We start from the raw sequence: 12,916 nt of genomic DNA on the forward strand, positions 1-12,916 counted from the left end.
TAATTGGACCTAAGCTTGTTGCTTGGAATAAGTTACACTGGAAGCTTGTTAACATAGCCTTAACACAAAAAACTTGGACATTTTTCGCTCGATCTTGCATCCAAATGGACCATTCTCGGTGAAGTCTCTCTATTTGGCCCTAATCAAAGAATATGTGCCAAACCTAAATAAGAGGTTATGGAAAATAAAAGCATCCCTCAAAAGCAAGATTTTTCTATGGTATCTTCGTAGGGGAGTGATCTTCACCACAGATAACATGGTTAAACGTAATTGGAAGGATAGTAAAGCATATAACTTATGTCAAGACAATGAAACAACACACACTTGTTTCTTGAATGCCAATTTGTTCGCATGGATTGAAGCCTAGTGTTTGGGCATTAGGAATCCTAAAACCTACTTCCACTGCAAATATGTTTGGAAATTGGCTTTCATACTTCGACAAAAAATTAAAAAATTAGCCCTGCTAGGAGTAGCAACCATCTATTTGTCACTCTGGCTTAGTAGAAAGGATATGTTTTCTCAAAATAAACTTACATGTCTCCTTTATAGGTGATTTTCACTACTACCCATTGGCTATAGGCTTGGGTTGTACTACAGAGGCATGATCAACATTCTATGGTGATGGAAGCTTCACAACATTTGAAGCAGGTGGCTACGAGGTTCTTATCCTAGGCACATGGATGTCACTGTAGTCATAGGATTGAGAGTCAATAACAATGTGCTTGTCATGTTCTTTTCTTTTTACCTTTTTTCTAGGCTATGTGCATCTTATTGTTGCAGAGGCTAGAAGATGATTCGTATCAAACTTTTATATGCAATTAAAATCTTCCTTATAAAAAAGCATGTGTTGATATATAATTATACTCAGGGAGGACATGGATAACAAGGTACTTTTGGAAATGTGACCACACACTATTACTATTTTCAATTGTCAACAAATAATGACGCTATTTATTACCCATGTTTTGTTTTGGTGGTATGGAGGGCTCCAAGGCATTTTCCAACATGTGCAGGGGATAAACAAGCCTTGCAAAAACTTATGATGAGGAAATATCTTACCACACCATATGTATTAATAAATATTTTTGCCTGATATCAAATTTAGCATGGCATAATATGTATTACCTATCAGATGGTAACAAATTGAAATCCTCTCGCAAAAAAGAAGATGGTAGAATGACTGGTGAAGGTGGGATGCAAACTAAAACATAGCTCTTGGTTGTTGCGTTGTCTCTTACTATGTGCTTCATCTTCGCCAGCTCCTTGGTGGGTGTTGTCGGCCACGGCCTTGCCCTTTTTCTCGGCTAGCAGTCGTCGACGGATGGGGCTGCCTTCGAGTTAGCTCGTTTGGGTGCCATCGCGGGTGGTTTGCTCGTAGCACGAATGGTGGGCGCCAATGTTGGAACTAGTGCTCTGGTGCAAGTTGATCCAACGGGGGAGTGAGAAAGATGAAAACACGGTTTTAGCTTGAGGCAGTAATTGCTCTGTTCCTCCAGCCCCTCAAGGGCACTGTACAGGGGTATTTATAGGCGCCTGAGTGCCCAACGTCTCGATGTAAAGACGCATGTGCCCTCAGGCACCTGGGCTATCCCCGGAATATTCCCATATAGGAGGGTTACAGACTGTCATTACAGAAAAGCCTTTACAAATCGAGCCCGTAACACACTTCCGCGCGCGGGGCCTGCTACAATATGCCGAATCCCACGTGGGCCTCCAGGCCGTGGGACGGGGCGACATTGTCGTAGGCCTTTGTCTCGTAGGTGTAGAGGACGAAGGGTGGACCCCACCGGTAGTTTTGCCTCCATTGACGCAGCGAGACGGACGAAGGCTGGAGCGAAGGGTGGCGTCTTCGCCTTCGCCCCAACAGTGGGATGCAAACTAAAACATAGCTCTTGGATTTCTTCGGCTGCCATCGTGATATGGGCAATAATGTACCTTTGGCATGCATGTTTGTAGGAATGGGGTATTGGGGTACACTATAATTGGAAAATGACTTAGGTTTATATGCTGCAGTGTTCTTGACCTTAGCTTTTGCATATGCACATGTTTCACAAGCTTATAACAACCCCAAATTGTATAATCAGTGTGCTTTCGTGCTAATAATAAAATATATATTTTTCACGACATACCTTGAAGGCTTGTTTGGGAGCAAAGATATCCGAGGATTTGAGGGGCTAAAATCACCTTGCTATTTAATTTTTAAATAACAAGAGAATTTTAGGCTCTCCAATCCCCTTCAGGTATCCTTACTCCCAAACAAGCCCTGAGTTTAATTTGTTTTCTTGAATTAAATACCAAGTGTATGTAGCATGCTGCATGGTTGAGGGCTATAGGTTTGTGTCAATATTTTTTAGCTTTTCTTCCGATCTTATATATATGGCAACCAACTAAATAATGGCTCATCTACAAAAAATTTAAACACGAACACTAGTCCTCTCACTCCTCACCTACTCTTTCCTCATGAATTTATAACTGTATTTATTTGCTTGCTCCCTCATAATGAGTAGTATATATAGATATATATATGATTCATATGTGAAATGAGATAAAAAAAATGGACACATTAAGTCCCTCTTGTGGTAACTAGCTATATATGTTGGTTCGTGGACAAGAAGTTTTTGGAAGGTTGTGCTCATAGTTTGGGTTTGTGCTTTACTTCTTAGATACACATGCTTCGAAGAATATAGGGCATATTGTGTTTGCTTACCACAACATAATTGTGTACATGTTTAGGCATGGAAAGCAACAGGAGAACATACTGAACCTATAGATTAGGACGAAGTGCACCTTGTTTGCATGGTCTACCGACAGACTGCAAAGCAACATCGAGTGGGAAGAGAGATGTGCATTTTAATAATGGGAGACAGGGTAATAGACGAATGATGTGAAGACATATGTATAGATGAGGATGGCATACATCAAGTTTTGTTTGGTGGCTTGGGCGACAAAGATGACTGGTTCTCACCAGTAATGCGCTTATCTGGTGATTTCACCCGCATCGACTTCACTTCTTTAGAGGCATCATGTCTTGTGGAACACAGGTTATCATCACCAGGCCAAAATAGAAACAAGGAAATCAGGGCTGGAAGGTAAGGTTAGTTGAGACTTGAGAGTTTAATTAAGAGACAGATAAGGGATAAGAGATAGGATTAGTTGAGAGAAGGTAGAAGATGTGATTAGTTCCTAGCCTAAGAGGTCTATTGAGGCCCCGTTGGCAGGGCTTTGGCTTCTCTAAAAACGGCTCCGCCTCTGGCTCCTTAGCTTCTCTGGAGGAGTCAGAGCCATTCTGTAATTTGTTTAGCAAAACAACTTTTCCTGTGTTTTTTTCAAATGGTGTATGAGAAAAATGTCTATAGTGACCATGCCTCATTTATTTAGTTGTACATATGTAAGGGGCATATATATTATGTATGAATATTAGAACATTAAAAATGGTCATATGAGGTAAATAATATTGCATCTTGCTTTCTAATTTATACATCGATATTGGCAATTTCACACATTATGTTCAAGAAGACCTAGAAAGGAAGATTGCTTTTGCAATGTCATCATGAAATCTATCCATGGAGTGGTCATTGGAGTACAGACACGATGTGTCGGATGCATTTTTATATCTAGAAGGAATGGTTGGCATGTATTCAGGATTGCGATCACCCTTACGAAAATCTTTGTCTTTGAAGGATCGAATAGGCAACTAGGGGGAGGGGGGTGAATGGGAGGCTATAGGATTTTTTGCGCCCAAGCAACTTTGTCTTGAATCCCAGTCACACCCTAACCTACAAAACTCTAAATAACACACAAAAATGTTGAAAAGTTTCTAGGACATACACAAACCTAACAAAAACAAACAGATCACAAAACAGACACAAAAAATTTCGTAACGACCCAAAACTGAGTCGCTAACTCAGGCTATTTTCAACATTTCTAAATTCAGTTTTTTAATGTGAAACTGATTCAAATGGACTCCGATTGAGCTAAAAGTTTGTACACATCTGGAGAATTGAGTTTCTTAGGTGTCCACAAAATTTGAACTCAAACGAATTTAAAATTCAATTGTAGATTAGAAAACTCGAATTAGACTTGAGGTTTAGTGAAAAGTAATATCAAGCCTAGTGTTCGGATTTACGGATGAGACGCAAAGGAAAAAAGAAAAAATGGCGCCCGGTCCCCTGGGCCGCTTCTTCTTCCTCTGGCGTTCTCCTTTCTCCGTCGCACGGCTTGCAGCGGTGCGGGACTCGGTCTCCTGTTGTTGGGCCGTCTTCCTCGTGCCGTTCCCTGGCCCAGGGATACAGTACCCCGACGCCGTCAGCGGAGCGGCCCCTAAAGGCGTGTTTTCCTTGGATCGGGTGGAGTCCAGGGGTGTCGCTGGTCTCTTCGCGTCTGCTTCCCCTCTCGGGTGAGTCGCCTCGTCTGTTGTCTTCTCCGCCCGCAAAACCCTCTCCCTCGCTAGGGTTTCCTCTGGATTTTGTTGGTGTACATTCTTTTCCTCACTGTGCCGCCTTCCTCTCGCACCTCTGGTCTCTCCCGTCTTCGGTGAGGTCTAGTTTTGGTGGGGGTTGGTGCGTTTCGTCTTTTCGTCCTCCGGTGGTTGAGGAGGAGTGGCCGCGTCTGGGTTCTGGTGTTCTTCGTTGCCCTGCGAAAATCGCTGCTATGGATCCGAAAGGAGAGAACCCCCAGAACTCCCAATGGGATCGTTGGGGTCCGTCGGAGAAGCCGCAAGGTTCTCATCCTTGGAACAGACCAAGAAACCTTAGCTGGAAGCTTAAGCCTAATATCGGCAAATCTGAGCAGCAGAAGGGTGTCCTGTCTCCTCATCCTGGTGAGGGAAATCAAACAGGTAACCCTTCTGTCTCTCCTGTTCCTTTGAAGAAAGATCTCGATCTTGTTCGCCCTGCGTTCTGTCAAAAATGTGGTGTTGAAGGACATCATGCCAGAAATTGTTTTAACGCTTTGTGGTGTGATATTTGCCGCAAGGAGACACATGTCACTTCGCGTTGTGTTCTTCCTAAGCAAAACAAACCCACCATGCCCATTGTTGGTTTGGCTGCTGATGGTTTAGGGTTTTATCTGTCTCACTTCGCTAAACCTTTGATCAAAAAGCCAAAAAGGGTTTTCATCGGTCTGGTTAAAGTGGTTGAGGGACTTGTCTCAGCTGAAGATCTTGAGAGAGATTTCGGGTTTCACTTCCCTTGGAACAAAAGGTGGAAAGCTACCAAATGCCATTCAGGATTTCTGATGCAGTTTCCCTCCCAAGAACGTCTTGATGAAATGATAAGCTTCCCGGAGCTGAAAATGAAGATGTCTGGGGCCAAGATCGCTGTTGTGCCTTGGAGTTCTAGGGCCAAACCTAAATCTAGACTCCATACTGTGTGGGTTATTGCTGAAAATGTCCCTGAGGAATTGCAGAATTACCAATCTATCTGTGAAATTGGTTCAATGATAGGCGCTGTGGAGGAGGTTGACCTTATGTCTCTGGATTCTGATGATATAGTGAGATTTAAAATCCACATTAAAAGTGTGGCTATGATCCCTCCTGTGGTGGAAGTGGCTGTCAAGCCTTTTCTTTATGATATCTTCTTTAGAATTGAGTCTATTTGTGATGAAGGATGGAATGATGATTCTGTGAATTTGGGTAAGAGAGCCTCGGTTCAAATTCATGGATCTAATGATCCGCTTTTTGATAAATCTGGGAAAAATCCCAAGAATCTGGATGATGATGTCCCTGAAGAGGAGCCTAATCCTATTCTCAAAATTGGGGAGTCTTCTTCTCAAGGCAAAGAGTTTGCCAAACTGTCTGACCCTAATCTTGTGCCTTCTAAAGATGTGTCTGATGATGAACAGAAACTCGATAACCTTTCTGATGAGAAGGTGGATTTTGATCCAAATGAAGATGATCTGCTTAGCTCGCAAGAATTGGAAGAATTCGCTAAGGATATGGAGGAAGATCCAACTGATTTTCAGTCAAAAATTGGTGCTATGATCTCGATTCCCCCCAATGATGAGATGGTTATTGAAGGGAAGAACAAAAAGCCTCTGGACTTGCCTACCAACACGGCTGAAGGCGCCAGGAAAAGCTCTAGGTTGGAGAAGAATGATGAGGTGAAGGTGGTTGATAAAGCGATATACAGAGCAGAAGCCAAGGATGCTTTCCTCAATAAAGGTATGTGTTCTAATTCCTTTTCTTTGCTTGATTCTAATAATGATGATTTGATAGATTTAGCTTGTAAACTTGGAGTTTCTTTGGGCCCCTCTGACTCCGATGTGATTGATAATTTGGAGTTGATCAAAGATCTGGAACGTTCCAGAAAAATTTTGGCCTTCCAAGCTTGCAAAAATAGTATGACCCCAAATGTGGAGGTCCCTTCCCTTGTTGATCACATAAACATGGATAGTAGTGTCCATGATGATTCTGACCTGAATATTGATCAGGACTTACTTGATGTGATGGTTTTACGAAAAGGTAGGAAAATTAAGCATCGGAAAAAAACGATTAAAAAAAAGGCTTCCCCTAAAAGTAGAGGTCCATCTACGAAAAAAGGGGAGTCTATCTGTTCTGACCTCCCTCCTGATCCGTTTTAAATCATGAGAGGCCTTATTTGGAATTGTCAGGGTTTGGGTCGTGATTCTAAGTTTGATTTCCTGAGGGAAATCATTAAGGAAGAAAAAATTGATTTCATTGGTTTACAAGAAACTAAAAAAGATCATTTTAATGATTCTCTTCTGTCCTCGCTCGCGGGTAGCAAGCTTTTTGCCTGGTTCTCCTCTCCTCCCAATGGGAGATCGGGAGGTCTTTTAGTGGGTTTTAATTCTGAGGTGTTTGATGTTAGAGAATTTGATGCGGGTGAATTCTTAACTCGCTCCCTTGTCCTCCACAGAGAAAAAAATTTTATCTGGAATTTCGTTAACGTTTATGGGGCTGCCCAAAATGAGCACAAATCTCGCTTTCTCAGTGAATTGTCTGCTGTTTGCTCGAGAAGCCAGGTCCCCATGCTTATTGGTGGTGATTTCAATATTCTCAGGAAAGCTGAGGAAAAAAATAAACCTGGTACCCTCAGCAAATGGAGTTTTATGTTCAATAGCATTATAGATCATAATGGTCTAGTTGAATTTGATCTGAAAAATAGACTATACACGTGGTCTAACAATCGTAATGATCCTACTTTTGAAAAACTTGACAGATTTTTGGCCAGTCCTGACTGGGATCTTGCTTATAATAATATTAGTGTTATCGGGTTAAATAGATCCTTTTCGGATCATGTTCCCCTTTGCCTTCACACTGATTCCCTGCCCATGGTGCGTAAGGATTTTCGTTATGAGCTGTGTTGGAAGATTAGGCCTGATTTTCACAAATTAGTGGAAAATGTTTGGACTCTTCCGGTTGGTGTGTCCAACAGTCTTGATGTTTGGAAAATAAAATTGAAACGTTTGCGTCAGAAGCTTAAAGGTTGGAACAGTAATGTGGTAGGTCACTACAAAAAGTTGAAGAAAAACTTGATTGAAAAAATTGATATTCTGGATAAGGCCAGTGAGTCGTCTGGCCTTTCGGAGGCTGACAGATATATGAAATTAGATTTGGAGTCTAATCTCAGGAAGATTGTGGATGAGGAAAACATTAGCCTTAGACAAAAAGCTAGGGATAAATTCTTATTAGAGGGTGATGAGAATTCCAAGTATTTTCATTTGATGGCTAGACACAAAAAAAGGAAGTTGAAAATCTTGACTCTTTCTCACGGTGATATTGTGGCTCATGATGACCATGGAATTAATCAGCTGGCGACTTCCTTTTACAAAAATCTCTTTGGTCCTTCCCGTGATTCGAATATTTCTTTGAATAACCTGGACATGAAACAGCTGGGGGAGGGTGATAGAATTCTGCTCACCAACCCCTTTTCTTTGGAAGAGATCAAGGATGTGGTGTTTGCTTTGAAACACAATAGTGCTCCGGGCCCCGATGGCTTCCCTTCTGAATTTTTTCAGGAATTTTGGGATGTGATCAAAAGTGATCTGTTCTATCTCTTTAAAGATTTTCATGATGGCTCTCTCAACATTGAAAGACTTAATTTTGGTATTGTCACTCTTATTCCTAAGGTCCCTGATGCGACTGATATTAAAGCTTTTCGCCCAATTTGCTTGCTTAATGTTTGCTACAAAATCATTACCAAAGTTCTTACTAACAGATTGGCTCGTTGCATTACTTCTGTGATTAGTGACCTTCAATATGGGTTTATAAAAGGAAGATATATTATGGATGGTGTTCTTTCTTTGCATGAGATTATTCATGAAGTTAAACGGAAGAAACAGAATGGGGTTATTTTCAAAGTCGATTTTGAAAAAGCCTATGACAAGGTTAATTGGAATTTTCTTCATAAAATGATGATAAAAAAAGGGTTTGGAGATTTATGGAGTGATTGGGTTTTGAAGACTGTGAAAGGTGGCAAAGTTGCTATCCGAACTAATGATGTGGTTGGGCCCTACTTTAAAACTCATAAAGGTGTTCGCCAAGGTGATCCTTTCTCCCCTCTCCTTTTTAATGTGGCTGCTGATGGTCTTGCTTGTCTGATCCAAAAAGCCAAGGATGAAGGTGTTATCAAAGGCCTTATTCCTCATATTGTCACTGGTGGCTGCTGTTGTCTTCAATATGCAGATGACACCATTTTTCTGTTTCAGGATGATTTGGAAAATGCTAGAAATTTGAAGTTTATTCTTTGCATCTTTGAACAGATTTCTGGCTTAAAAATTAATTTTCATAAAAGTGAAATTATTTGCCTGGGAAATGCCTGCAATAGAGAACATCTATATGCTGATATCTTCACTTGTCCTCCCAGTGGTCTTCCTATGAAATACTTAGGGGTTCCTATTGATAACAAAAAATTGTGCAAATCTTTGTGGGATCCCATTGTTGGAAAGGTTGAGAATAAATTGGGCTCCTGGCAAGGTCGGTTCCTTAGTTTGGGTGGCCGGTTAGTCTTGCTTAACAGCAGTCTCACCAACGTTCCCTTGTATATGCTTTCTCTATATAAATGCCCCAAAGCTGTGTTAAAAAAAATGGATATCTTCAGGAAAAGATTATTATGGCAGGGAGGGCATGATCAGAAAAAATTTCATTTGGCTGCTTGGAACTTAGTCTGCTCCCCTAAAAATATGGGCGGTCTTGGTGTTTTGGATTTGCAAAAAATGAATGAAGCTTTGTTGGCTAAATGGATTTGGAGACTAGAAAATACTAGTGGTTTGTGGCAATCCATTATAAAAAGCAAATACATTAAGAATAAACCTATTATTTCGGTGAAGGATAGACCTTCAGATTCTCATTTCTGGAAAGGTATTCTCTCGGTTCGAGACAAATACTATAAATACTGTAAAATAAAGATTGGTGATGGTAAGAGTTCCAGTTTTTGGAAAAATATTTGGTGTGGCAATATGACGCTGGCTGACAAATACCCTAATTTGTTTGAGGTGGCTTATGACAAAGATATCACTGTTCATAAGGTTGTCTCCTCTAATTTTCAGTTGCTGACTTTCAGAAGAAGACTTATTGGTGCTTTAGGTGAGGCCTATAGTGACCTTATGGATCAGTGTAGCCAGGCCTCGCTTTCTGGAAATGCTGATTCTTCAAATTGGTTGTTGGGTTGCAAAGGTTATTCGGTAAAATCTTTTTACAAAATGTTAAATAATTCCAGAATTGTGGTTCCTGTGAATTTTATGTGGAAAACCAGACTTCCGCAAAAAATTAAAGTGTTCTTATGGTTGGTCAGAAATAATAAGATTTTGACCAAAGACAATTTGGTAAAAAGGCACTGGCATGGGAATACGGCCTGTAACTTTTGTGGATTATTAGAATCCATAGATCACCTATTTTTTCATTGTCCTGTGGCCAGATTCATTTGGAGAATCATCCAAATTGCTTTCAAATTGTCTTCTACCCCAAAAAACTCAGCTGACCTCTTTGGTCCCTGGATTGACAGTTTTCATAATCCTGAAAAGAAGCTGATTCTTTTTGGATGTGGTGCTGTTATTTGGGCTATTTGGCGTACTCGTAATGATTGCTGCTTCAATGCTAGACTGATTGATGATCCATCTAATGTGATTTTCTCCTGCTGTTATTGGATTGATGCTTGGTCTATTCGACAGACAAAGAAGGGAAAAAGACTGGTGGAACAAGGAAGCCGCAGAATTCGAAAGATAACAAGTGATATCTACAGCAAGGCCCATGGTTGGAAGCCGGTTGACAGGCGTCTCCAGTGACATTTTGCTGCTGCTCATGCATCTTTTGCTTCTGGATGTATACAGCGTGTCTGCTTTTGGTAGATAAAAACTAGCGTTCTTGTCATTCCTGGTGATGTGATGTTCCCGGCTGCTTTTGGGGCATATCCTTTGTAGATATTCAGTGTTATCTGTTAGACTGTCGGTCTTTTGTTGGTTGACCGTATTCCTTCTGCTGGGTTTAATGCTTTGTGTAGCTGATATTGTGGTAGGCTTATCGGCTTGTGTCTGTTGGTTTGTCGTGATTCCTGTAAGAACTATGTTTGGTTTCTATTTCTTAATGAAATAGGGGGTATCCCATTGTCAAAAAAAAGACTTGAGGTTTAGTTGAGATTTTATTGGGGTTTTGTCAAATGAGCAAATCTGATAGAAACCTATCCATAAGGTGGGTCAGCTCATGCAAGAAGTTGCAATGCTGCCAAGATAGCTTCTAATCCAGAGATTTACTCCAAAACCTCTCCCAAACAAGTGAAGGCAAGGATAAACTCAAAACTCAAACTAGAGGGGTTGAGAAGAGAACAAGCAAATCAAAGACCCAATTCCAAATCAAAGACCCAATTCCATCGGATTTGACATGAGAAGTAAAACCACGGGAACTAAGTGTGGTTACGGCCACACTTCCTCACAAATCCATAGTCTTAGATGCCATGGTTCAAAAACACCTAAGGATCTCCAAGCTAGAAATAAAAGAGATTACAAAACAAAGCGAAGGAAGATGAGAGTGTTAAAGAGATAGCTGAAACAACCATCACACTTTCCTATTTATAGAGAGTTATTCTACTTCCTTAAACTACTTCTAGATACATAGAGTCTATCTACTTAGCTAGAGACAAAATGGACCAACTCTTGGGAAATTGATCTAACGACCACACGTTCTTCATGAAGTTGCTTTGCCTCGACACACCCTTTACGATGATGCCACATGCTGCCTCTGATTTTGAGGCTCAACCACTGAAACCACCATGGGTAGCATACCCCGTATGTGTCCCCACGTCCTAGACACGTGTCCCTCCGGTCTGCGACCGCATTGGCGACATGATCCGCTCATCCACGTCCTCACACCTGTCAGCGTCCCAAGGTGTCAGCTACCACGACTAGTCACCCAGCTTCTCTAGTCCCTCAGTCATGACTCGGCACTCGTCCTTCACCGCTCTCGGTCCATCGACACGAACTCGCATGACCTTCACCTTCGCTATCGACTATCATCTTCTAACTGCACACCTGCACACCACAAGCGAAGAAACATGGTTGCATAACACACACTCGTGCCCTGATTAGTCCACGCAACTGAACCCAAGCCACTACTTTTGACAAAAACTCTTCACAACCCAAACAACAAGTGCACATATCAACCTTGTGTTCATAGTCTTCTTGATCGTTCTCATGGATGTATTAGTTATGCAGGCACGTGGTAGCTGCGACAATCATCTTTTGCTTGTCCATAGAGTAACTTGGCTTCTTTAGGAATATACGCCCACTTCATTTTCTACATACCAAATGTGCAAATGATTAAAATGATCTTGCTCAACATTTGGTGTAGGACCCCTTCTCTAGTTAGGAACATGATAACTTTCACCCTTGTATGGAGCTAAGTAGCCTGACCTATTGGGATATCCTGTGTCATTGGTATCATATTTTTATAGGGCAATGCAATAAAGTACAAATAAGTAGCACAATGTGACAGTACACATTAACATCATGAAATTGAAAAGTCAGAATATCATATAAAATATTCATTTTACATAGGGTAGGGTGTGGAAACAAGTCCTCATCATGCTCCAACGCATGCAACAAGACACTAGTATCATGCATTCATCATGATTCGATGGTGCAGGATGTTGGCCGATCGTGCTCGCCGGTGATGCTCCATAATTACCATCTTCGAACATCCAATCTTCCCCCAAAGTGACCGTCGCTGCCCCTTGGAACCATGCTAGGGGTTCACTGTCGTCAACCTGAACAACACCATTGTATTGCACGGCGTGAGCAGGAATGTCGACGCCAACAATGTCTTCACCATGGACAAAGGTAGTGTTTCCCCTCGCCTAGGCGGCTACCAGCGTGGCGGCTTGGCTTGCAGCCAGTGCGGTACCATGCCCTCTTGTCTGGGTGGATTCCTACAAGGCAGCATGCACAACCCCTATTGTGGCGGTGTGGCAAACCCCGATCGAGGTGGCATGGTGAGCCCCATGCGCGGCAGCATGCCCAACCCTAGCCGCGGTGGCATTGCCTCGCACTAGGCCTGATGCGGTGGCGTTGCCCCATCCTAGGCTCCGGGCGGCATGGTGAAGTTCCCCACCGGCGGCATGGTTGTAACCCCATAAAAGCCATCAATTAAAATAATAAATTTAGATATTATATTAATTAGGGTAATAAATTTTTTTAGTGTTTAATTATTTATTTGCATCGTTTTCTTTGCATGCGCTTGATTTCTTATCGGATGTTTAATATCAATTCATTTTAAAAGAGATACTAGTAATTAAATAATAATTAAGAAATATAGTAATTATTAGTCTAAAAATAAGTATTCTATTTATAAACATTTTTGGTGAATTTTTATGACTTTTTGAGCTCTTTAAATAATCATTTCAGAATTTAAAAAAAACTACACAGCCGGCCGACCCACTAGGGGCCCATGCCCCAACCCTAAACCTAG

At 41.5% G+C, this 12,916-nt stretch overlaps 1 protein-coding gene across 1 annotated transcript; it reads left to right on the forward strand.

Moving 5' to 3' along the window:
- Positions 1 to 4,148: 4,148 nt before the first annotated feature.
- LOC103632013 (uncharacterized) lies at positions 4,149 to 10,537 on the forward strand. Its single transcript, XM_008653870.4, has 2 exons — positions 4,149 to 4,396; positions 10,129 to 10,537. Exons 1-2 carry the CDS (start codon positions 4,155 to 4,157, stop codon positions 10,181 to 10,183), a joined length of 297 nt encoding a protein of 98 aa, XP_008652092.1. The 5' UTR covers positions 4,149 to 4,154; the 3' UTR covers positions 10,184 to 10,537.
- The last annotated feature ends 2,379 nt before the right edge of the window (positions 10,538 to 12,916 follow it).

This window comes from Zea mays, chromosome 7 (genome assembly GCF_902167145.1).
Source record: "Zea mays cultivar B73 chromosome 7, Zm-B73-REFERENCE-NAM-5.0, whole genome shotgun sequence".
Classification (NCBI taxonomy): domain Eukaryota; kingdom Viridiplantae; phylum Streptophyta; class Magnoliopsida; order Poales; family Poaceae; genus Zea; species Zea mays.

Bases quoted from the DNA above. Each gene is read 5' to 3' on its own strand.
- LOC103632013 (XM_008653870.4), top strand. From the start codon at position 4,155: ATGGCGCCCGGTCCCCTGGGCCGCTTCTTCTTCCTCTGGCGTTCTCCT. The intron at 4,397-10,128 runs GTGAGTCGCCTC...TCTATTCGACAG, and splicing joins GCGTCTGCTTCCCCTCTCGG to ACAAAGAAGGGAAAAAGACT.